Source organism: Pleurodeles waltl, chromosome 4_1 (assembly GCF_031143425.1).
Source record: "Pleurodeles waltl isolate 20211129_DDA chromosome 4_1, aPleWal1.hap1.20221129, whole genome shotgun sequence".
In the NCBI taxonomy this organism is placed as follows: Eukaryota; Metazoa; Chordata; class Amphibia; order Caudata; family Salamandridae; genus Pleurodeles; species Pleurodeles waltl.
Window position 1 is genome coordinate 656534041 of NC_090442.1, and position 26828 is coordinate 656560868.

Consider the following 26828-nt stretch of genomic DNA (forward strand, 5'->3'; position numbering starts at 1 on the left):
TTGTAGGTGTGGATGGTTGTCTGTTAGTTTGATGCTTACAGTGGAATTGACAGGTGCAGCACTGCTAACACTGTTTGTGGATGGTGGATTGAGACATGTGTACCATGCTCCTTGGGCTTATTTGCATCATGCTTGGTCACTTTGGCTGGGTGGGGGGGAGTTCTGTTCCTGTGTGATAGTTCACTTGACAGGTTTGCCCTGTCAGCTAGTGGGCATTCTGGCTTTGTATAAGTGATTGGGAATGGCTGTACATTGCAGCATGGTGTACAAATGCGAAGTGGGTATGTGTGGATGCAAAGTTGTTATTCTTGCCTCTGCCTGTTGTACATGGAGTATACCTCGTTACTGTCATGGCCAGGATTAGTCCATGTCAGGGTAGTGTGCAGGATTAGTGGCCCTTTGGATTGGCGACAGTGCTGTGTCTGGGCTAGTTTTCCATTGTGTAGTACCACTACATTGCAGTCATTGCCACATAGTGGTCCTCAGTCGAAGCACCGAGTTGCTGTAGCTAGTGCAATTGTCATACATGCAAGAGGTGCGATGTGACATGCACAATGTAGGTTTCATGGTGGATGGGCTAGTGCATTGTGGGAGTCATAGTGATTGTTTTTGGTGGTGCTATCCATACACTTGGCAGGGAGTGTGTGGGCATTGGGGGTGGGTGGTGGTTTGGCATGCAGGACAGGGGCATTAGGTGAGTAGTTGGGAGGTACATTGGGGGCTGGAATGATTTGGGTAGTGATTGGGTGGTAAGGAAGCACGCTGGACAGGATGAATTACTGGCAAGGGAGGGCAAGGGAGAGTCCAGTCCTCCAGATATTCTAGGCAGGCCCTCAGGATGCAGGATGTCCAAGACCCTCTCCTTCCATGATGTGAACTCTGGTGGAGGTTGTGGGGGCCCACCATCAGTCTTCATTACCGCCAGCTGGTACCTGGACGCCATGGAACACACCTTCCCCTGTAGCTTGTTTCACCTCTTCCTGATGTCCTCCGTTGTGCATGAAGGGCTGCCCACTGAGTTGACGCTGTCGACTATTCTCTGCCATAACTCCTTTTTCCTTGCAATGGATGTCTGCTGAGCCTGTGCTCCAAAGGGTTGTGGCTATAACCTGAGGATTTAATAGACAATGACCTGCAACTCCTCATCGGTGAAGCAGGTTTTTTGGGCGTGACATGGTGGTTGTGTTGTGGTGGGGGGTGGGTGTTGTGTGTGTGCGTAAGGTGCTTGGTGGAGTGGGGGTGTTTGGCAGTGGGTGGTGGAAGGTGGTGGTGGTTGTGTTCAGATGTGATGTGTGTATGGTGTTGGTGGTGGTGTGATGCGGTGTGTGGTGAGTGTGAACTGTATGTTTGCCTATGGTGCATCTCTTCTATGTGATTGATTTGTGGCTTCTCATGGTTGTTAATTGTGCAAAGGATTGTGGGTTGTGTGGGGGGTGTTATATAATGCTGTGAGTAGGTGTGCCTGGTGTGTGGATGTGTGTCCGGTGTGAGGTATTCAAACTGTTTGATGGGGTGTTTTGTTCTAACAGGAGTGAGTTTGGAGTGCGGTGGTTCGGACCACCAATGGTTTTCAGCCATGGAAGGACCACTGTGCTAATTTGTGGCTGGTAATCTGGTGGGTGGAAAGTTGTTGGTGTGGCGGTGCTGGTGGTGCAACCACCTCTTTCCCATCCTCCTATGTCCTGGCTGTGTCCGCTTTGTGGCTGTTTTTAGGGAGTATACTTTGTGGACTCCTAATACAGTGGGCAGGATACTGCCAACACTGGTGGTTTTACCAAAAGACCACCAAACTCTTAATGACCACCACTATGTATTGGTCATATATTAATAATATCGTGTGGAATTTTTTTAATGTCTTTAATATCTTATGCCTCATAGTTGTATGTTAAATTGTTTATTTTATTTCATGGAGGATTTATATTTGTATAAGTCCTTAAGAAGTTGGAACTTATAAGTCAACTCAACCAAAATGCACTGATGAAATATTGAGACACGATCTACAGGCACTGGATGCCTTTACATGATAATAAATAAAAATCATGGACTTTAGGTAATACATGAAGTAGAGGTTTATACATTTGAAGAATGAACGTTTTGTCCTAGAAGAATCATCCCTATTTTTGTGATATGTGCTGTATGTTTTTATATATATTTGTATTTTTTAAACACATTGTGGTATTGAAACCATATGTATTTTTATAAGCTTTTGTGGTAATCAGTTTTGCAATACTTTGGAGAGTACGGGTTTATGTATGTGATTGGTGCGAGACTGTATGGATGTAGAGTATTATTGGTGGTATGTTTTAATGGTTACTAAGGTGAGCAATTATAGATTTGATTTAGTCTGTTTGACCACCAAATAATCTTCACTTAGAAAGGCAACTCCAACTCCAACTCCCGTATATAGGTCCTTACCCAACTTCACAAACCTTTAATCCTGTAACCATGAAACTCACCTTTCTTGTCAATTACCAAATCCATTCTATCTTTCATGTGTCCCTTTTCAAACCCTGACAATCAGATACTCATACTGAATCGCCTCCTCACCATGATGATTGCTAAGTACATTGACTATACGATCTCTAAAATTGTAGACTCTAAACAGGATAAAGGGAAATTGTATTTTCTGATTGATTGGAAAGGTTAGCGCCCAGAAGGCGGGTTCTGGTAACTAGCCACCAGTGTCCATGTCTTTCACACACAATGTTTATGCTCTACAGCCAGGTAAACCACATTCAATCAGTCGGCCTCTGTGGGAGAGATCTGTCAGACCCTAGTTTGTTTGTGTTGTATATTCCCCCTTGTCATCACTATTTTACAATTAGGCAGGTGCTATCTACTTTATTTTGCATGCTCTGTTTAGTGTTTAATTTAAAAGTCACCCACTTGATTTTCTGTTGTGTTTAGTTTAAAAGGCATGCTATACACTTTAGTTTTAGTGCACAGTAAACATCTGTTTACCGAAGTACAAGTGCTTGGTATTTTAGTTCAAACAAAATGCACAACTCAGCAATCAATTAAAGGCCCTCGTTTCCTGCTGTCCTTCTCTCCAGCTGGAATGTATGGCATTTTTGTTTGTACAAAGGCTGCTGAATAATCATACACTGCTGAGCAATTAAGACCTCTGTTTCTTGCTGCCCTAATATTCTGCTAGAGTGCCTGGTATTTTCCTTGTGTTTGTACAACAGCTGCTGACGAACTAAGGGCCTCTGTTTCCTGCCTCTAGTACCTGCCAAAGATGTCTTGTGATTGGCAGGCAGCAGACTCCACAAGCATGACAGCTATAAATGCCATGTTTAAAGTGTGGCCACCTGCTTGGCTTTGTCATCTATCTGAAGAGAGAGATGTATCCCCCGCAGGCAGTGCTTGTGGGTCCTGAGCCCTGCCCCCTCCTGCAACAAGAGCAACCAGGGCACTGTCATCTAGAAGCTGGGGGCCTGCAACCTCTCTTAGAATCCAGTCCCTTCGAGGTGTCTTTCTACAGGCTTGAACCTTGAAGCCTGGTCATTAAGCTGGTGCCACTGCAACTCCCTCATCTTTACTACGACCAACATTCTCTCACCGCCACTCAATGCCTTAAGTACTTTGGCCCATTACATGTACCTCAAGTAAGTGCACTAGTCGGGCACCTCAGGTTTCTCCTTTCTTTATAGATACCCTTACAGTTTGAATTTAAATGAGTAAGTTTTAGGAGAAGAAAATGAAAAAGGACACCATATGGACTCATATTTCTTTCTGCAATTCTTGTCTGATATTTTCTCAAGGACTCACACCCCAGAAAAATACTAACATAACCTTTAAAACAAAAAAAAAAAGCAATTATTTGATTAAGTCTACTTTTACATTATGGATTGCAGGAGGGTATGCTGGTCTCCGCATGTGGGTTTAAGGAGTGTGGAGGTAAGCCACACGTAACTGAAGAGGGGGCAGGAATAATGCTTGAGCAGATTGTAAAGCATTCATGTGTGGTTGCCTAAATTGATTGTGTTCACTGATCACAGTGTACCTCTCCTGGCAAAAGGAGTGTACCTTACCACTAGAACTTGAAGAGTCCTGCTCAACACACACACATTATTATTGTCACAGAAGCTCCAGGTACACCAGAACCATTGCTATTTCTCGCTCCCAACCCCATCCCCTTGTCCGCAGGGTCAATCACTGGTGTAAGGTTGTAAGTTACCTCTTCTAACACTAAGAATTAACCTCAAGGGAAAGTGGTGGAAGATCTTTGCTTCTGCTGAAGCCCTGAGAGTTCAGGTGAGTGGCCCTTTTCGTGACAAGGTCACAAACCCCAAATTTCAACCCCAAATATAAGGAATTAAAGGGTAAGTTAAATGTGCCAATTGGGAGAAAGCCAATTTAACCATGTTTAGAGGGGACCACTGGAATGTTACTCCTTGTTAGCAGAGGTAGTGTGACCAAAGCTAGAGAAAATAGGATCTAGAAAAATTGGAAAAATCCGGGGTGACAATGCAGTAAAACGCAGATTTCCTAAAGGTGAATTTCCTACTAGCACTTAACAATTTCATGAAGAAAGTTAGGGGTAAGGCATATTCAGCATAGTGAATATACCTTAAGTAGCTCCCATTGATAAATGGTGAGATATTGAATCCTAAGATTAAGGCTTCAAAAAATCTCCCTTTTATTGGTCATTGTATTTACTAAATATTATCACCATACTTAGATTTTTCATTTGAATCGTTTGGCAGTATTTATAGAAGATGATACGTTGAAATCCAGTTACATTTTAAGTTCAATTAATTGGTATCCTTTAAGAGGTACTTGATATTTAGACTTTCACAAAGTTGCAGCCATTCCTTTTACAAAATATGTTGTCCTCTCAAACGTTGCTTTGATTCACCAGTACTGCAGTCTATTCCCTCTATATAGCTTTACCTTCGCATAGTAACTGTATGCAGGTCGTAAAGTTTTTCCTATTGGGTGCATTACACATGGTACTCCCAAAATGGCAACCACTATATAAAATCCAGAGTTCATGGCAGCCTTTAGTCACCACAATCTCACTTGAACTATCAAAGTTATCATGCTCTTTACAGGTATACTCTTTATAGGTTGTTTTTCTTGGCTAAAATGTAATGCATAACTGTGACCTCTTAGACAATTTGGAGTAAATTTAATATATATGATTTTAGAATGGAATTTAGTAGACACACTGTCATAAACATCATTCTCTACAGTTGGGGTACAATATTTTGTAACTGCTATCATTTAGCATGTATATATTCCACAGTGAGGAATGGTTAAAATGAAGCCCAAAATTAAGTCATTTAGTAACATCTATATATAGATGTAAGCCATTAAAATATTGTCTAATAAGTACTGCACGTAACTTGTCATAAAACGAATACCACATGCTCAACTTAAAAATGGCATTGTGATTCATGGTTTATTACTTACAGCATTATTATTAGTTTTCAGTAATCCCTAATCTAACAATACATGATCATGAGTACTCTCCACTTAGCATTCTCCAGCCCTGCCAAACAGGTTGAAAGAAATGCACATCAATCATGTCTTGATACAGATCAAGACATGCTTTTGAGCTATTATGCAAGCTTTGAACAATGTATTTACTCATAAATATTCACTTTAATTGGTATTATTAATACTGAGCTATTCAGACAATAAAGTAAACTGAATAAGTTGTCATCTTGCGAGGTTGGCGCTACATAAAACGTATTTTAGGGCCATACTTTGGAGCCACAAAAGCTGGCAAGCAAAACTATGTATTATATTTAAAAAGATTAGTTCTTGCTAAATAATACTTTTCAACTGATATGTCATTAGAACACGTGTTGCTCTGTACCATCAACAAATGTTAGTACCTTCAACAAACACTGGTTTGATAAGTTGTTTTGAGACCTGTGGCATTTGCAATATCAGAAGATTTAGATTGGCAACATCTTAAAGTGAAAAATGCTGTTTGTCTTTCTTAGTATACCAAAAAGAACAAATGTCCGTTTTATTACGAAGGATATAATTGAGCTTACCCGAAGGAATCCATAGAGGCAAGTAGACATCCAGTTAGTCAGTAATTTTTCCACAACCGACTCAGTACGCCTCAACATAAGTTTGGGTTGGGCATTGCTAGACTGCTCCATCAGGTCCCTGATCAGGACTTCTAGAATGTGGGTTAGATAGACCAGCTTACTTTGCAAGGCAATGGTCAAAAAGGATGCAAAGCGACATCTGCAAAGAAAGGAGAAACAATTATATCACAAATGTAAGTCAATGTAAGTCCTGCTAATTACACAAGATAGTTTTCCAAGTTTCCAAGAATAATGCTTAGCACATAAGACACATCTAGAAATCCTTTCTGTCCTACTCGAGCATAGGCACCAACTAACTGTAGAATTTCACCCCCACTATCTACATGCCATAAGTATTATGTCAAGCCACTCTAAGATCTAGTAAATCAAGCTTAATAATAATGGATGGGATGGGGACCCTGGAAAACATAGACCTCTTTCCTCTTGATCTGTTTATGCATTCCTTTTGTTACTAGTTTATTTAAGTGGGATCTCCCTATACCTGCCATGTCCTAGTTGTGAAATTCAAATGGGCCCCATTAAACATGCTACTTATCTTGGAAAACACCAGATGTGAGCAATAACTTCAGAGCTAAGCAAATTTCAAACTGATGTGCTTCCCCACAAAATAGGATAATTTTAGATCACCACAAATTAGCCAAAGCACATATATTAGATGGCTGAAGTGGCCACATAGCCACATGTATAATCATATTTACATACATACAAAGCTATGGACTTCACTGAGTATGAATGACTTGAATTTATGCTATCTTTCGGAGGGTGTAATAAGACAAGGAATCCAGAGAAAGCAATTGCATATTGAAAATGACATGCTTATGCAACCAAGAGGTTACATACACAAGACATGTTATTCCTCAAGTGTTGAACATCAGTTCAAAACATATTTCAGCATTTACCATGCCTTCTGTTGAAATATAATCAAATCCTCACATTTCCTTACCTTGTTGACTCCATGTCACAACCAGCCACAGCCACACGTCTTTTCTTGATGCTCCTGCAGTACTTACAAACATACACATACACACACACACACACACCATAAAAAGTCACACTTTATGTCCCAGTCTCTCCAGTAAGTATATCCTACAATACTCAAACATTTGACCTGATGAAAACGGACTCCTGTGTATGCTTTAACAACCCTCAGAAACCACCTCATACACCTTGAGGGTTCCTTAGATGCTAGGACTGCCAATCATAGCACCCAACAATCTATCCAACTGAGGAGACGATTCACAAACTGTATTTTGTAGGACTTTAGTAGTTCTCCAATAGTAGTAGCCTAGGAGTGCAGATCTCCACCTTCACCTCTCCTATATTTTCTATGGGGAGATCCTCATACATGTAAAAGTACTACTTAGCAGTCAATGTGAGAGGGACCAGGGTTGTGAATGGAAAAAGGGGCATACTTAGTACTAACTGGAAAGGGTTTGATAGACATGAGGTGGGTTTTAGGGATAGATAGAGAGGGGCTTAGGGAGGTACATGCACCCACCCACAAAAGAGTAAGCCCATTGCTGTTCACAAACGGCACTTCTAAATTTACTACAGCCAAAAGGGGACCCAAAACAGTAGTAAATTACTTCAGCTCAGAGCGGTAGTAAGTCCAGCACCACACATGGACACCACTGGTACTACAACATCCTTCCATAGTAGAATAATGGAGGTAGGGACTTAGACAAAAACTCCACAGGAAATAATATTAAATTAAATTATATAAACTAGTTAGCAATATAAATAAATATAATGTTAAGAAAGATATCTAAGAATACACATATTTATTATTTAATTACAAAATAATTTAACACCCTTTTTTATTTATAAATTATTTTTAATAAAATATGATTACATTATGTTTAATTAACTCTATACATAATTTAAATACATATTAATGCATAATGAAACAATTACTTTTTTTTTACTTTAGATGGGAATTTGTTTTTCAATTTAGAATTCAGAAAAATAAATTTTAATTGATGTTTTAAATTAACTAAAGTTTGAATTTCAAATTAATAGTGCTGTAGCATTTGTTTCTTGTTTTGTTCCACATTCAAAATACATTTCTAAAATTAATTTACATTTATATTTAACATAAAATATTTTTACAAATTATTTTGACCTAAATCAACTTTTTATTACTTTACCATAGGGAGACTTCAGGGTTGATGTGTAAGTCTACACTTTTAAGGCACTTTCCACTCAAATCTTGTGAATAGCCTGAAGTACTAAAGTTACTCAAAATTGTAAGAATACACCCACACATGTAACTTATTCATATAAGTTACCTTTGTGAACAGCATGTTAGTGTTTTGATATGGGTGAGGGTTACCGTGTTAATGATGCCCTTCAAAAAATCATGTTGATAAAATGGGCTGTGTGAGTAATGGGCACCAAGTTAATTGTATTGGTTCTTTACACAGTATTATTGATGCATTAGATGAGCAGTGGGGTAATCTACAAAAACAAATGATACAGTATTAATGATATGCTTGGTAGGCTAAGTATTAATGACATGGGAGCGGGATACCTTGTTAATGGTAGGAAAGAGGAAAAAGGTGTTAGTACTATAGAAAATAGTGCTGATTAGACTGGAGATGAATACAGCAATAATACTGCTAATGATATGTATAGTAGGTGCAGTGCTACTGGCATATGAATTGCACAAAATGTTTTTAACCTGGGAAACAGACATGTAACAGAGTAGCAATGCCTTGGGCAATGCTCCACTTTTTCTGAATACCTTCAGATGCATTTCATTTGTACTTAATGGGGGGGTGCCCTTAATTAGTTGACATATTTTGAGAACTTTTTGACACATTTAACACATACTCAGTAGAAGGATCCTAATAAAGAATCTCAAAACTGTAAATTGATGGAGGATGATACTACATTCTCTCAATTCTACTAGATCTGAAATGCAAGCACCTTAGGTCCTATAAATGAGTAGGCAAATGTGGTATGATTTTAGTTATCCTTAAAGAAAGACAAAAATGGTCATTGCCATATCTTTAAATTTTTCCTTTGATATTTTGCTAAAAAAGTATAACAACAAATAGATTTACAATTATACGTGTGTATGGTTGAAATACAACACTGCCCAAAAGTTACTCCAATAATTTTGTGACTTGATGTTTTCAAAGTTTGCAAATTGAAATGTCTGTTACCTGTCTTTGATTGAAAATGCCTTTTGCTTCTCTAGAGTGTGGATGAGAGCAACAAGAAAATCCTTGTTACCAATTAAATCACACAGCAGTGACAGGCATTCATCCTTGCCATTGGCATCTGGGCTTCGAAATGGCTGTCAGGAAAGGGTAAAAATTAGATTGTCAGAAAATCATCAAGAACATCCTACATTCTAATCTGAATGCATTGACATAATATTATGACCACTCATTTTGAAAATGAAGATTCAATAATTCATCTTCATCTTCATTTTGTTGCTCATGTTGCCATGTTTTCTGGATGCCTTGTGTATGCAGGCTCTGTGGAAACTACTGCAAAATATCTGGCCATAAGTAAGATATATTCAATATGTGCCTCTGCCATAAAGCCCACTAAGGAGATGGAGTGGAAGAAATGGAATACCTGAACTTCAGAGAGCATCCAATATGTAATAAGGTACCATTTATGGACTACATTGTATTGGGGTTATGAAAATCAGCTAGCCTACATTGGCCTAGATACAGAAGTCAGTAAGGTAGTGGTGGCTGTAAAACAACCTCTTCTCTTGACAGTTGTTAGGCTCAGATACAGTAGGAATGAGATATCGATCAGACAAACAGACCTCGCTAGCCTGCCAAGACACAAGCCTCCTTAGAGTGAGAGCAAGATTGTGAGAAAATAAGTGGTTTCACTTAGGTGTAATGAGATCTAATAAAGCAGAATATATATTTATGTTCTATGTTTCATTGTGCATGGGAAGTCTATATAATCAATAATTTACTGACAATTTTTGATCAGTGATCATAGGCAAATAGAATGAGGCAATATCCTGAGACCGGAATGTGAGTGATGTCCACATGGTTAAAATACATTTCAGATTTAACATTTAAAATTTGTAAATAGATAAAATTAAGAACATTTATTTTTTAATACGAAATGTTTATATTTGATTTCTCATGAAATAACAAGTAATACAAGATCAAAAGCAAACTGAGATCATAAATTGCAATGCTTACAATTCCTGTCAATATTCCACTAACAGTAAACAACATTGTGGCGACAAAATAAGTATAGAAGTGGTGCCAGTTAAGAACATTTCAGGAAGAATGTCTGTTGATGTATTCAAGCATGCTTTTCGAGCAATGTCATGGTATTGGACATATATTCAGTAGGCAACAACAGAAGTATTGTTAGAAATGGGGTCTTTAGTTGGCAGTCAGGCTACCACCTGTCCAAACAAGAACCCTCACTCTAGTCAGGGTAAGGGAGAATCACCCTCAGTTAACCCCCGCTGACCCCCCTGGTAGCTTAGCACAAGCAGGCCAGCTTAACTTCAGAAGCAATGTGTAAAGTATTTGTACCAACACAGAATAATACAGTGAAAACACTACAAAATGGACACCACACCAGTTTAGAAAAATAGATGATGTTTAACTAACTCAAACAAGACCTAAACGACAAAAATCCAACATACACAAGTGAAGATATGAATTTTAAAAAGAATAAGAGTATTAATCCTTAGAAAACAGTGAGAAGGCTGTTGCTACACAAAGTACCTGGTTAGTGTAAAAAATAAAGCTGCACAGGCGAACGTGCATCGGAAAAGGGTAATGTTGCGTTGATTCAATTCAATTCAATTCAAAACAATCTTTATTCGTATTTTACTCCATAAAAGAAAAACAGTCTCTTTAAGATAAAAAAGTTATACAATAATTTTTTTTCCAAATACATTACAAATAAAAAGGATAAAAATCTTTGTTGCGACAAATTATGCGGTTATTCCTTCTCATATCGGAGCTTTTCTAAATAGGACAACTTTTTCCTCTGTTCAATTGCATGTAGGATAAATTTTATCACTGCTTCACATTTCTCATTCGAATCCAATTTAAATAAATAGTTAAAAGCTTCTCTGCAGTAAAATAACTTATTAATAATAAATAGTGGTTTTAAGAATTGTTTCCTAATGTCATGATAAAATTTACAAGATATAATAAAGTGCATTGTAGATTGTGCAAATCGTCCCACGCAGGGGCACTTCGGTAGGCTTTTACTCCAAATTCTCATTTTTGGGAAGGCTACCAAAAAATGCAACATTCTAAAACGTAGTCGGGTCAAATAAAATCTATGCTGAGTATTCACAACTGTCAGTAAATAATTTGGTATTACCTCATTGTTTTCGATCATGTAAGGAGCTACCGTTGATTTCATGCATTCTCTATTTCCTCTTTCACTAGCCCTCCAAGCCATTAAATGATTTTTCAGTTCTTTCTTGCTAAATTGGAGAACTATGCCTGGGTTGTCTAAGTTTGGTGTTAGATTTATACCTCTCAACAGATCTTTTAAGTGCATGAACCATGGGATTCTATCCCGATGTTCTAATGTAAGGCAATCTTTAATAATCTTTCGGGTAAGATGCGTCCCTTCTTTTGACCAAATACCATGCCAAGCTGACAACGCATTTGTATATATTAAATCCACCACGTAGGGACTGCCCAATTCCTTGTGTACCATGTATGTGGAAGTGGTATTTGGGACTGCAAGTAGTCTGTTAAAAAATTAATTCTCTAACACTTGTAATGAATGGATTTCGGGCATCGAACCCCAAAGGGCAGAACCATATGTGATGCTGCTGATTGATTTGCTTTTGTAAATTTGCAGCATTTCCCTTAGGGGTTTATTACCAATTTTATTGGAGAATCTAAAAATTGCCTCAGTTGTCCTAATATACTTCATTTTGGTAATTTCTAGGTGTTGTTTCCAATGTCCCATATTAGAAAATTGTATACCCAGATATGTAAATCCATTCACCTCTTCGCATTTGTGGCCCTTAATAAAATAAGTTTACTTCCTGGCCTTTCCCTGTCCACAAGTCATTACCACTGTTTTACTCATATTCAACATCATATCTCTTTCCTCCATAAATTCCATGAAGCCCTCCATTAGTTGCTGCAACCCATTTGCAGTTCGTGACAACAAAACTGCATCATCTGCGTATAAAAGGATTGGGATAGAGCATTCTCCTATTTTAGGGCAATCAATTTTTAAGTTTTTTAAGTGGGCATCTACACCATTTATGTAAAGAGAGAATAGGAGCGGCACAAAGACACAACCTTGGCGTATTCCTCTTCCTATCCTAAAGCCTGGTGTACATTCTCCATTTCTTCCATATCTCACCCGTGCTGTTAGATTGTTGTATAGTTGTGCCAAAAAGCTTATTATATCCGAGGGCGCACCCATATCTGATAAAACTTTCCACAACTTGGCATGATTCACCAAATCAAAGGCACTACTAAGATCTGTAAAACAGAGGAATACATGACCCTTCTTTGCTATTGTATACTTACTTATTATTAAATTAAGATTTTTACATTGTTCCAGGGTACCAACCTCAGGCCTAAATCCCAATTGAGCCTCTGTAAGTATATGATTATTTGTTGCCCATGTTTCTAGTCTTTCTACAAGTACTCTTCCCAGCAATTTAACAGAGGTATCCAAAAGTGAGATTGGCCGATAACATTTGGGGTCGCCTCTATGCCCCTTTTTAAAAATAGGGACAATTATACTTTCACTCCATGATGTTAAAATATATCCCTTTGTCACACTCAAAAAGACTTGGGTCAGGATAGGGCACCATAAATCAACATGTGTCAAATAGGCATCTACTGGCACCCCGTCAGGGCCTGGCGCCTTCCCTTTCGGGCATCTTCCCATGGCAAATTTCACTTCCTCTAGACTGACTGGTTTCAAGAAGGGTGGGTTGATCTCAATTATCCCATTATTTGGCAGGTGAATAGTCAGGTTCTCTGGGTTAAAAATTGAACCAAAATGAGAAAGCCATTCCAATAAAGGAACATGTACTGTTATTTCGGGTGCATCGCTATCTTTTAGGAAAGGTTGGTTGATTGTTTTCCAAAATAAAGTACTGTCTCTTAGTGTTGTTGCTTGTTCAAGATTCGCCCATGCCCTAGCTCTCAATTGTGCCTTCCTGGTTTCTAATGCGTGTTTGTAATTAGAATGCTTAATAATTACTTTTTGAGCAATTGTGATCAAACCACCCCACTTTACCACTCTTTTTTTCCCCCGATGCTCTCAATAAACTTCCTGCAATGGCGATTCTAAGTTGGTTAAAGGACCCTAGGATCATATGTGAATTTTGAATATATTCTGTACATATGATAATTTCTTGGCGGTGTTGTGTCACAACTTTGTTCATCACATCTGTTTCATTTATTCTAGTCCATTTAATCGCAAATCCGTTTCCACTTCTTATTCCTATATCCATTGCTAGTCGTTCACCTATATTAAAGGGTTTAGCTAGTCTCGTAGTCAGTATCAGGGGGTAGTGATCACTATATATAGTGGGCTCAATCTTCAGTGAAACGACCATATCCAAATGGCTCTTTGACATTAGTATGTGGGTGATTGTCGAGAAATGTCCTCTTCCTACAAACGATGGAAGCTTCTCTCCTTTATACCCATCTTGCTCCATCAACTCTAGGTTATATCTAAATAGTATTTCATTCAATACAGTTCCATAGTTATTGTGTAAAAAGTGCAATTGAGTACGTCCCCCCTCGTCAATGAATCCGCATGTCTCCCCTATGGTATTCTTGCATATCCCGATATTAAAATCTCCAGCCCATATTATTATGTAACTTGAAGTTATATCGTACAAAAACCTGTAAGTCATCATGAAGAGTCGATGCCACTACTCTATTAGTACCATCAAATTTGTTGTTGTAATAGTTTATTAGTACAATTCCTAAGATCCCATCTATCCGAAAGTATAAAAACTGGTAGTAGGGGGAATCGAGGGAGGATTTCACCAATGAGTAGGGTACCAATGTTGAAATAAGGATTGCTAGGCCTCCCTTTGCCCTTCCCCTGGCTGAGGCTGAGGCTGGTGAAGAGAATGTGGCATAACCTTCCATAGAGAAGGATCCCGTGTGCCATGTCTCTTGTAGGCAGATTATATGTGATGAACTTATTATAGTCTGCCATTCCTTCTCAGCTATTTTCGTTTTTACTCCAGCTATATTCCATGACATGAGTGTAATTAGGTCTCCTACTAGAGGTTCCCCATCTGGCTCAAAGTCGCCATTACCACTTGGAGATTTTGATATGGGCACTATAGTGGTAAGTTGTGTTTTATTATGCATCGGAGTCGTTTTCCTACTCAAGTTCTGCTGCAGTCAATCTAGATCCTCCATGTTGCTCAGGGAGGCAAAACGGTTGGAATACTCCCGTTTATTATGCCTATCCAAAATACTGGATGTATTCTCTGTCACCCCTATGTCTATTATGCCTGTGGTGTTCATCATTCTGTAAAAGTATCCTAGGGGAACAGCCATAATTTCCCTCCTCCAGTATTTATAGTTTCGATGTCTTATATCCAAGTCTACTAGTAGTTGGCCCACAAAGCAAGGGTTACGAAAGTTGACCACAATACAATCTCCCTCTTCTTCCTCCAAGTTTCCCACCCAGTCAACTCTCCTTGCATATAAGATCTCTCGGAATAGTGTATCTGGTGTACATATATTCCCTGACATCCAGTGTATTACCTTATTACGTATATCTGGCCAGGTCTCAACAATATTTGGGCCAAGTTTGGGAACATTTTTCAGAATTATTGTATATGGGGTAGCATCTGGTGGTAGTTGTAACACCTCTTTCACGGGTATATTCCTAGTCAGGGACTCGCGTCTCTGGTTTCTATCCATGGGCTCCGTTTGATAAGTCATAGGTGCCTTGTGCTGGGGGATTTCTTCCTGTGTGGGATGCCGGCATTTTATACTCCTTTTGTTGGGATCTGCAAACCCATTCATTGCTCTATTCCTTAAGGCTGTAGCCTCTTGATTCTCGTATAATATAAGGTCACTGCTAGGAGATAGAGTTTCTGGTTTGGTCGTTGTGTTAACACTTACTTCTATCTTGGTCATGCGTTCTTTTATCTCCTTAAATTCTGACAATATTTTTGTCTCTAAATGATTTAACTTGCCATGCAGTTTTTTGAAAAGGGTTTCCATGCGTTTTTGTAGGGAACCATCGTTATCTGATGGTAGTGCTACTGCATGACCCCCATGCATTTGTGTAATTTTTTTGTTACTCTTAGGAAGCTGTGAGTGTACTACCATGGATTTAGGTTTGATAATCTGACTACTACTTTTTTTCTTGGGTGGTGAAAGGATTTGGTTGTCTGTACTATTTGGTGAGTCAATTTCCTCTATTATATCTGTAGGGAGTAAGGATCCTGAAGGGAATCTAGAATCTGGCCCAATAGTTTTTCCTTCTGAGGCTTTTAATTCAGAAGTTAGACCTGCAGCCTCATAGCTCACTTCGGCAATGGTCTCATGTAAAACATTTTTTGTTGCCACTAAACGTGCTTCAGCATTAATGATTTCTTCATTTATTTTTCCCATGGCATCTGTAAGATAATTAGTAATTGTATTAGTACTTCTCTGGGTTGTGGTGTTCATACCATTCCCTATTTGGTTTTGCTTTCTTTTCCCCATTATGTATCAGGGGTTAACTATGGTAAGCACTCTTAGCTAGTTGCAAACAGGGTATATATAATTTCTAAAAACAAATGACAATAAAAAGACAATTGAAAGTGCCCAGCCCAGCCTTCTGCTGCTCTGGTGAGCACAAAACAGTGGTGCAAGAGAGTTATTTTGGGCTTCTACTCTGACCACAGCGCCAAAAACCGGCTGCAAGTCTGAGTTCAAACGGCTCTTAATAGTCTTGAAGAAACCAATATCAATAGGGGCCGGTAAAAGGATGTCAGGGGGGTGGCCCAGCCCAGCCTCTGTCAGGCGCTGACGGGCGCAGGACCGGCCCGGGCTTTGCCCGGGCGCGTCCCGCGGGCGGGGACGCGTTGATTCAAATTTAAAGGGCTCCTGCCCTTCAGTTCAAGATTAAAGGGCTCCTGTCCCTCGGGGATTGCTGCTGCCGCCGCCTCCCGCTCCAAAACCGCGCTTTCCGCAGGGCGGGAACGCAGTGATTCAAATTTAGAGGGCTCCTGCCCTTCAGTTCAAGATTAAAGGGCTCCTGCCCCTCGGGGATTGCTGCCGCCGCCTCCCGCTCCAAAACCGCACTTCCCGCAGGGCGGGAACGCGGTGATTCAAATTTAAAGGGCTCCTGCCCTTCAGTTCAAGATTAAAGGGCTCCTGCCCATCGGGGATTGCTGCCGCCACCTCCCGCTCCAAAACCGCGCTGATTCCTTAATCACAAGTGAGGCCGTGCGTCGTTTCCTTCTCCGGTCAGGTCGGTGATGCATCGTTTTTCTCCCTTGCAAGAGACCGATGCGTCGATTTCTGGACGGAGCACCGTTGACTTAGATGCCAAGGGGCGATGCGTAGAAAATCCGGTTGCACAGTATCAGAAAACCACGCTGCGTGGGGTTTGCATTGTTATCAGCCTCCGTAAGCCGGTGTTGCGCATCGTTTCTCGAGCCATGATGCGTCGATCTCCCAGCCACGATGCAGGTGGAGTGTCAATTTCAGCCACGAAGCTGCACGCGCCTCATTTATCAGCTGCGTTGCGGAGGTGGGTCAAACATTTCCCTACACTGTGTTCCGTGCGTGGATTTTCAGTTCTTGTTCACCAACTTCACGTTTCAAGGGTCCAGGGACTGGGTGGGGCACCACTTGGCAGGGCAGGAGTCTCAGCAGAGAGTCCAGGTAATGGCATGGGAAGTCTTTGATGGCCCTGAGACTTTAACAACAGGAGGCAAGCTCAGTTCAAGCTCTTGGAGATTCTTCTCAAGCAGGAATGCAAAACAAAGTCCAGTCTTTGTTCCCTTTCACAGGCAGAAGCAGCAACTGGAGGATAGCCCCGCAAAGCACAGTCACAGACAGGGGCAGCACTTCTCAGCTCTTCTTCCTTGGCAGAGGTTCCTCTTGATTCCAGAAGTGATCTAAAGTCTGGGGTTTGGGTTCCAATACTTATACCCCTTTCTGCCTTTGAAGTTGGCAAACTTCAAAGTAAAGTCTCAAGTGTTTGTAAGATCCTTTCTTGTGAAGGCCAGGCACCAGCCACACTCCAGGGGGATGAAGACTGCATTGTGTGAGGGCAGGCACAGCTCATTCAGGTGGGAGTGACCACTTCTCCCCTCCCTTCCAGCACAGATGGCTCATCAGGATATGCAGGCTACACCCCAGCCCCTTTTGTGTCACTGTCTAGAGAGAGAGGTGCAAACAGCCCAACTGTCAAACTGACCCAGACAGGGAATCCCCAAACAGGCCGAGTCACACAATGGTTTAAGCAAGAAAATGCCTACCTACTAATAGTGCCATTTTCAAACATACAATCTAAAAACCAACTTCACTATAAGATGTATTTTGAAATTGTGAGCCCAGAGACCCTAAACTCCATATTTCCATCTGCTCCCAAACGGAATCTGCACTTTAATAACATTTACGGGCAGCCCCTATGTTAACCTATGAGCGAGATGGGCCTTGCAACAGTGAAAAACAAATTCAGCAGTATTTCACTGTCAGGAAATGTAAAACACATAAGTACATGTCCCACCTTTAACATACACTGCACCCTACCCATGGGGCTACCTAGGGCCTACCTCAGGGGTGCCTTAGATATATAAAAACTGAAGGTTTAGGCCTGGAAAGTGGGTACACTTGCCAAGTCGAATTGGCAGTGCAAGACTGCACACACAGACATGTTTACAGGGCTACTTATGTGGGTGGCACAATCAGTGCTGCAGGCCCACTAGATTGATTTACAGGCCCTGGGCATCTCTAGTGCACTGTTCTAGGGACTTACTAGTAAATCAAATATGCCAATCATGGAAAGCCAATTACACATATGTTTTACATAGGAGCACTTGCACTTTAGAAAGAAAAGTGCCCAGAGTATCAAAAACAGCTAAAACAGAGTCCAGCAGACCTCAACAACCTGGGAGACAGAGGCAAAAAGTTAGGGGAGACCACGCCAAGGATGCCAAGTCTAACAAGCATCTTCAATCCTATAACCATTATTAAAACATATTTGTTCCTACAATCTCAAGCTACTGTTTGATTACTTGATTGCAACTATTAGGCAATCAGTTACAAGCTTACACAGGTACACGGTTGCCTTTAGATCGTGTTAATTACAACACATCCATCATTACAATGAATGCACATACTATGAAAGTTTTTTACCACGAATATGCCGTTACCACGCATACCTTTACCACATTATTATGTGGTAAAGGCATGGCTTGTAAAGACATATCCGTGTGATAGAAAATAAAATGGTAAGTATAACGCATATGTATATCTATATATATATTGGATGCAGACCTGATACCCATGTTATGGAAATGTGGGGCACTGGAGCAATACTGGGACAAGGTCTTACATAGCATTAAAACAGTGACAGACAGGAGGCTCCGGTCTTCCCCAATGGTGACATTGTTGGGGGGATTCCCCAGGCACCACCCAAAAAGAACTACAACTAAATACATTGATCTAGCATTGATCCTGGCCAAAAGGGAGATCACAATGCACTGGAAGGATCCCAGAGGCCCACAAATATCAAGATGGCGGGAAACACTAGTCAAGTGGGCCGAGGCAGAGGGAAGGGTCCTGCACCAAGAGGCAGCAAAAGGGGCTGGGAACGCAGACGGGGCGCGACAATGGGACCAACTCCTTAATCGCCTTAAGGACCCAAAAACTGAATCCCTGGAGCAAGGCATATCTTCGGAGGACTCAGATGTAGCTGAGGATCGGAATCACTAGAGCATAGTAAGGTGTTGGCTGTGTCACAAACTTGCCAGTTTTAAGCCAGAGTGGCAATACGCAAGTGGGAACTGTGCATATGGAGTGGAGTTGTTAAAGGGGTAAGGGACCAGGGAGGGGAATTACTTGGAAAGTTGATTCAATACCTGTTAATTGACAAAACACCAATAAATATATTTACAAAAAAAATGTATATCTATCTATCTATCTATCTATATACATATAGATATGATATATATACACATACATATATATGTTTGTTTATATATTTAAACATATATATAATATATTTTATGTATATATTTGTGGAGATGTTGAAATATATATATTACATATATATTAAATATATTTGTGTGTGTATTTATATATATATATATTCCACACTTAGGGGGTCATTCCAACCCTGGCGGTCATCAACCGCCACGGTGGATGACCACGGAAGCACCGCCAACAGGCTGGCGGTGCTTCCCTGCCCATTCTGACCGCGGCGGTAAAGCCGCGGTCAGAAAAGGGGATCCGGCGGTTTCCCGCCGGATTTCCCCTGTCTTGGCTGAATCTCCATGGCGGTGCTGCAAGCAGCGCCGCCATGGAGATTCCGACCCCCTTCCCGCCACCCTGTTTCTGGCGGTTTTTACCGCCAGGAACAGGATGGCGGGAACGCGTGTCGTGGGGCCCCTGGGGGCCCCTGCACTGCCCATGCCACTGGCATGGGCAGTGCAGGGGCCCCCTAACAGGGGCGTAGCATGATTTTCACTGTCTGCTTAGCAGACAGTGAAAATCGCGAAGGGTGCAACTGCACCCGTCGCACCCCTGCAACACCGCCGGCTCCATTCGGAGCCGGCTTCTATGTTGTAGGGCGTTTCCCGCTGTGGGAAAGCCAGAATGGCCTCCGCGGTCTTTTGACCGCAGAGCGGCCAAATGGCGGTGACCGCATGGCGGGCGGCGCGGTCAGAATGACCGCCTTAGTCCCCTTGGTACAGAGAAGGACAGCACTCCGCGGGTATCATAATTCATCAGGGTTTATTAGCAAAAAAGGAAAGAACGCGTTTCGGCGTTGCCGCCTTCGTCAGCTTCTTGTTTGCCATTTTGTTTTTCCTCATATATATCACATGATCGTTATACTCAATCCCGAACAATGTTACAACCAATTTGTTTTCCAATTGAGCTTTCCATCTTAACATTTTCTATAATATTTGTCGATTACCATATAAATAGATAAATAAATGGATAAATGAATCTTACTTTAATTCAGATTATCGACCTGTGCACTATAAGCCTGAATGACCCAAATAAATATAACGATGTGAATAGAAATAAAAGTGTGTATGAAAAGGTAAATAAGTACAAAACCACGTTGCCTCAGTGTGTATGTAATGTTGCGGTTGTTCCATGAAAAACTAATTTCCCACATAAGCTGTGCTTATGTCGCTATTCATGATGGTAGGTTCCCTATTCATTAGTGTGCTTAATTTCAAATAATTTGCAGCGTATTTCCCATTGTCATACATCTTATCCCTTCAATGTATCCCTGTGTTAATCATATTAACTATATATCTCATCATCTTGTATTATCTTCTTGTTATTATTAACGTGTCAGGCTCAACTCCCAACTTGGTAATGTGGGAACTTGCATTTGAATAGGAAACATTTTCAACTTGCTGTCATGAATATTTAATGTATAAAGGAAAAAATAATTTCTACCTCCTTGGGTGTTTGTGTAGTGCTAGTTATATCGATTCTTTAATGTAGATGTATGTATAACTCCTCACTGATATTCAGCCCATTTTGTTCCTTAGTGTCGAGTGATAGTATATATCTCGACTCTAATTTGCGCAGATTTTTCTCTCTGTCTCCCCGTCTGCTGTCTCTAGCTATTCCATCAATTACACTGTAGCGTAGCTCCTCTATTTTCCCTCCATGTATCTCATGAATGTGTCTGTCTACTGGATATGTGGTATCTTTGTTTGTGATTGCTCTTAAGTGTTGCAAAATTCTTTTGTGTACCTGCAATTTTGTACTACCCACATATAATTTAGGGCAAGTACATTTCAGGATGTAGATCACGTAATCACTTTTACATGTGTATCTCCCTCTTATGGTGTGTAACAGGACGGTAAGAGAAAAATCTGTTTTTATGTATTTAATGTATGCAGGTAAAGTACACTTTACTGCATTATTACACCCTATGAAACACGGGCAAATGGATATTTTAATCAATCCCTCAGGTACACTTTTTTGTCAGCCTATCGGTTCTCAATTTATATTATATTTTAAACTTTTAATACCTTATATTTATATTTCAACAGGTTAAACCTGAGTCATTTTCTGAGTAGGTAACGTACCTAATCAAAAGTCCACCTATACCCACACATTGCCCATGTAACATATAGTCAGAATATGGTAGTCTTATCTCTATTTCACACTCTATGACATGCGTCTACAAAGCAACTTTCCAAGGTCACCTCTTACAAAAAGATGGTACATTTCTGAGTTGGTCTTCCATCCCTGTTAATCTATTTCCTCACTTAAGATCAACCTGATTATCTATGTTTTGATTAATCTTCATAAATGCCTATGCAGGTCCCCATCCATATTCAAACCCCAAGGCACTTCACTTCCAATCAGGATGATCCATTTGGATTCCATCCTCCTAAGTGTCAATTCGCAATCCCCTCCTCTCATATTGGGTTTAGTGTGTTGGATACCATAGTATTTTAGTACTCTTTTTTCACCTTGATGCTGCTCCCAAATATGTTTTGCCATTGAGTATGTTGAATCCTGATTGTTTATAGCCCTAAGATTTTGTAGTATCCGGAGTTTCAATTTATTTATTGTACTACCTACATATTTTTTTTACCACAAATACACTCTAAAACATAGACCACATAGGGAGTATCACAGTTTATCCTTTCTCTGATTTTCATTGTTCTACCATCATATATTCTAAAATTCATCATATTCTTCCCAAATGTGCATGCTTTACATTTAGTGCATTTTCAAAAACCTTGTTGATTGTCCGTTAACCAATTCGACCCATTTCCTTTTTGTGGAGTCATATAACTACTTGCTAAATGGTCACCTAATGACGGTGCCTTCCTATAAGTGATCGAAGGATATTTAAGCAAGGATTTGTGTAGTGTCTCATCCAAAAGTAGTAACTTCCAATTTTCCTTTAACAGTTTTTTAGTCATTTGACTGCCTGCATCAAAGCGCATAATATATCTCACATCATTCATTTTTGAGTCAACTTGATTATTTTTCATTTTTGGTATCAAACGTTCATCTCTTTTGCGCTGCATTGCTCTCCTTGAGACGCCATTCTACACTGATTCTGGATATCCTCTATTGTAAAATCTTTTAAACATGTCATCCATTTGATTTTTCAATTCTGTTCGCTCTGTGCAATTACGTTTTACTCTCAAAAATTCACCGTAAGGCACACTCCATTTCAAAGCCTCTGAATGTTCACTATTGGCATGTAACAAACTGTTTGCACTTGTCGGTTTCCTATGCTTTTTCGTGCAAATCTTTTCATTTTTGATGTAAACCCCAATGTCTAGGTAATTAATCTCTTGGCTACTAATTTCATATGTAAATTTCAACTGTAGGGGATTGTCATTTAGAGAAGTAATAAACTGCAATAGAGTGTCTCGTTCCCCTTCCCATATAAGGAAGAGGTCATCGATGTACCGTACCTACAGAACAACGTGGTCTAATATTTCTTGATTGTTATCTTGCTACACTATTTCTGACTCCTGCGTGCCCATCCGAAGATTTGCATATGTTGGTGTGAAAGAAGTCCCCATAGCCGTTCCTTGTTTTTGTAAGTAGATCTACCATCAAATATGAAGATGTTGTGGGTCAGGCAATACTGTAACATTTCTATTAACATTTCAGTGTGTTCCAGAAGGCTGATGGATCTAGATCTTAAAAAATATTGACATGCTTCCAAGCCATCTTTATGTTTAATTGACGTATAGAGGGAAGCAACATCAATTGTGGCCATTATATAGTTATTTTTCCAGGGTATATTATTGATTCTATTCAGAAAGTCCATGGAATCCCTTAAGTAAGATGGAAGGCTTGGGACATATGGAAATAGAAAAATGTCTATAAATCTCAACGTGTTCTCAAGTAACGATCCAATCGAGCTCACAATTGGTGAGATTAGATCTATATTTGTGGATCTTTGGCAAGAAATATATTGTGGGAATAGTTGGATGTTCCACTTTTAGGTATCTATATTCTTCTTTCTCCATTAGTCCTTTATCCAGCCATGTCTATAATTTCTGATGATATTCCGCAGTGTGTGTCCCTGCGGGATTACTTTTCATCTCTCTGTAGCTTTTTTGATCATTCAATTGTCTTTTTGCCTCCTTGACATAGTTTAACCTATCCATCAGTATGATATTTCCTTCTTTATCTGATGGTTTAATGACAATTGTATTATCTTCACATAAGTCTTTTAATGCACTCCAGTCTTCGTGTGTCATGTTTAAGTACCCACATTTCTGGGTTTCCATGAGAGGCTCATAGCCATCATTGTCAATTCATCTGTCATAATTTCTTGAAATATATCTATCTTATTCCCAGCTGGAAGTTGGGGACAGAATTGTGACTTGGGTTTGCATTGACTAGATGTTGTTACATTCATTGGTAATCCCAAGGAGAGACACAAATCATGATCAGACAGATCTTTATAACTTTTTTCCACTAGGTTTGCTGTTGATTCCTGTTCTAGTGCTGATAGCGCTCTCCAAGATCCCAAATCTGATGTTACCAATGGGGATTTCCATTGAAGTTTTGTTATCTCCTGTATATTTGTTTCTGATGCATAATATTTTTTCAGTTTTAATTTTCTACAAAACTTGTATAGATCAATCCTTGCAGTTGCTAAATCCATAAATGTAACTGGGCAAAAACTTAAACCTTTATTCAACAATCTGATTGTTTCAAGATTTTTCGAAGAAAGATTGATCACCAAGTTTTCTTCTACTGTTGCTTCTTCCCCTTTTAGAATATTTTTCACTTGTTTCCTTTTCCTCTGCCTCTGGGATCTCCTTGTCCTTTTTGTCCCATCCTGTTCTGTGTTCCTCTTCCACGTATCCTTGTTTCCATATGATACAGACGCATTTCTGCTGAGAAGTCCAACTTTGGTCCTCCCACTGGTAGTGATATTTATGTATACATACTCACCCATAGCCACTCACAAACCCTACCCACCCTAAGCCCTAATAATTCCCTTGCCACCTTAAATCCCATACCGATCTAAAACCTAAAAATGCCCTTACCACCCTAAAATCCATACCCACCCTTAAATCTAAAAAATGCCCTGACCACCCCAAAACCCATACCCATCGCAAAAAACTAGAAAATGCCCTTACCACCTCAGAACCCATAACCACCCTAAAACCTAAAAATGCCTTTACCACCCCAAAACCTATACCCAACATAAACACTAAAAATACCTTTACTACCCTAAATCCCATACCCACCCTAAAACCTCAAAATGCCCTTACAACCCCAAAACCCATACCCATCCTAAAACCTAAAATTGTCCTTTCCACCCCAAAACACATAACCCCCTAAAACCTAAAAATGCCCTTTCCGCCCTAAATCCCATACCCACCCTGAAACCTAAAAATACCCTTACCATCCTAAATTCCATACCCACCCTAAAATCTAAAAATGCCCTTACCACCCCAAAACCAATTCCTACCCTAAAAATGCCCTTACCACCTCAAACCCATAGCCAACCTAAAACCTAAAAATGCCCTTACCACCCCAAAACCGATACCAACTCTAAAACCAAAAATGCCCTTGCCACCCGAAAACCCATACCCAACTCAAACTCTAAAAATACCCTTACCACCCTAAATCCAGTACCTACCCTAAACCCTAAAAATGTCCTTACCACCCTAAAACGAATACTCACCCTAAAAACAAAAAATACCCATTTCACCCTAAAAATGCCCTTACCACTCCAAAAACTATACCCAACATAAACCCTAAAAATAGCCTTACCATTCTAAATCCCATACCCACCCTAAAACCTCAAAATGCCCTTATGACCCCAAAACCGATACCTATCCTAAAACCTAACAAAATCCTTCCCACCCCAAAACCCATACCCAACCTAAAAACGAAAGATGCCCTTACCACTCCAAAACTCATACCCACTCTAAGACCCAAAAATGCCCTTACCACCCCAAAACCCATAGCCAACCTAAAAAAAACTGTATAACACTTAAACCACTCAACACTTACGGGTACTTACCTGCAAAACCTTTACCAGGCATACACTTTTGCCATTCAACCATTCATGCCTTTACAAAAGGAAAAAAATAATACTTAAAACCTTTATCATGCATATGCATTTATCATTCATGCCTTTAAAACAAATTCATTGTAAAGGCATGCATGGTAAAGGTATATTTATAGTAAAGGCATGCAGGGTAAAGGCATGCGTGGTAAAGGCATATTCGTGGTAATGGCATAGTTGTAAATGCATTTTGTGGTAAATGCATCGTTGTAAACGATGTTTCCCGTACAAATTAATTAAATGAAATGAAAACTGGATATCTGATATGAAAGGAATTACATTTGTAGGAAGTTGGCTCTGTATATACTATCTCAAAGAGAGAGATAGTGTGCACAGAGTCCAGGGGTTCCCCTTAGAAGTTAATAGTGGCAAAATTATATAATACTAATGCTCTATTTTGTGGTGGTGTGGTCGAGCAGTAGGCTTATCAGAGGTAGTGTTAAGCATTTGTTGTACACACACAGGCAATAAATGAGAACACACACTCAAAGACTTAACGCCCGGGCAATAGTTTTTTATGTAGAAAAAATATTATTTTCTTAATTTATTTTAGAACCACAAGATTCAGAATTTAGATAAGTACATAAATTGTAAGGTACTTCACACAGGTAAGTATAGAACTTTGATTTAAATCAGTAGTACACACAGATTTGGCAATAATGGCAATAAGCTATTTTAAAAGTGGACACTGCAAAAATCAACAGGTCCTGGGGAAGATAAGTACTGGTTAGTTTCTCAGGTAAGTAAAGCACTTACAAGTTCAGTCTCCTGGGCATAGGCAGCCCACCGTTTGGGGTTCAAGGCAACCCCAAACCCTCAGCACCAGCAACACAGGGCCGGTCAGGTGCAGAGGTCAAAGGAGGGCCCAAATAATGTAGGCACCTATGGAGGACACGGATGCTCCGGTCCCAGTCTGCTAGCAGGTAAGTACCTGTGTCCTCGTGGAGCAGACCAGGGGGATTTTGTAGAGCACTGGGGGGGTCACACACAGGCACACACAGGCACACAAAATATACCCCCAGCGGCATAGGGGCGGCTGGGTGCAGTGTGCACAGTAGGGGTCGGGTTTGTCGTTGAAAGCAATGGAAGGACCCGGGGGTCCCTCTGGCGATGCAGGCAGGGCACTGGGGAGCTTCTCGGGCCAGTCACCAACTGGGCTAGGATGAGGCCCACCTGCTGGTCACTCCTGCACTGGTAGGTGGTGCCTCTCGGTCCTGGGGGCTGCGGGTGCAGTGCTTGGTCCAGGCGTCGGGTTCCTTTGTTACCAGGCAGTTGCGGTCAGGGGGAGCCTCTGGATCCTCTCTACAGGCGTTGCTGTGGGGGTGCAGGGAGATTGTCTCTGGGTGTCCACGTCGTTGGAGTTGCCTGGGGGTCCTATCTGCGGTGTTGGTTCTCCTGAACTCGAGCCGGGCGCGACGGTTGCAGAGTGTGAAGACTCACGCTTCCAGAGTGAGGCAAGAGTCTCTTTAAAGTTGGTTTCCTGTTGCTGTTTTTTAACAGAGCCGCTGTTCTCGGGAGGTTCTTGGTCCTTTA

The 26828-nt window shown here is 40.5% G+C and overlaps 1 protein-coding gene across 1 annotated transcript in view; it reads right to left on the reverse strand.

Moving 5' to 3' along the window:
* PLXNC1 (plexin C1) overlaps positions 1-26828 on the reverse strand; it is a 449291-nt gene that overhangs the window by 117357 nt on the left and 305106 nt on the right. Inside the window, exons 19-20 of the mRNA XM_069229118.1 lie at positions 9239-9372; positions 6012-6210 (exon numbers count right to left, since the gene is read on the reverse strand). Of these exons, the coding sequence (XP_069085219.1) occupies positions 6012-6210; positions 9239-9372 (333 nt within the window). The remainder of the gene's footprint in view (positions 1-6011; positions 6211-9238; positions 9373-26828) is intronic.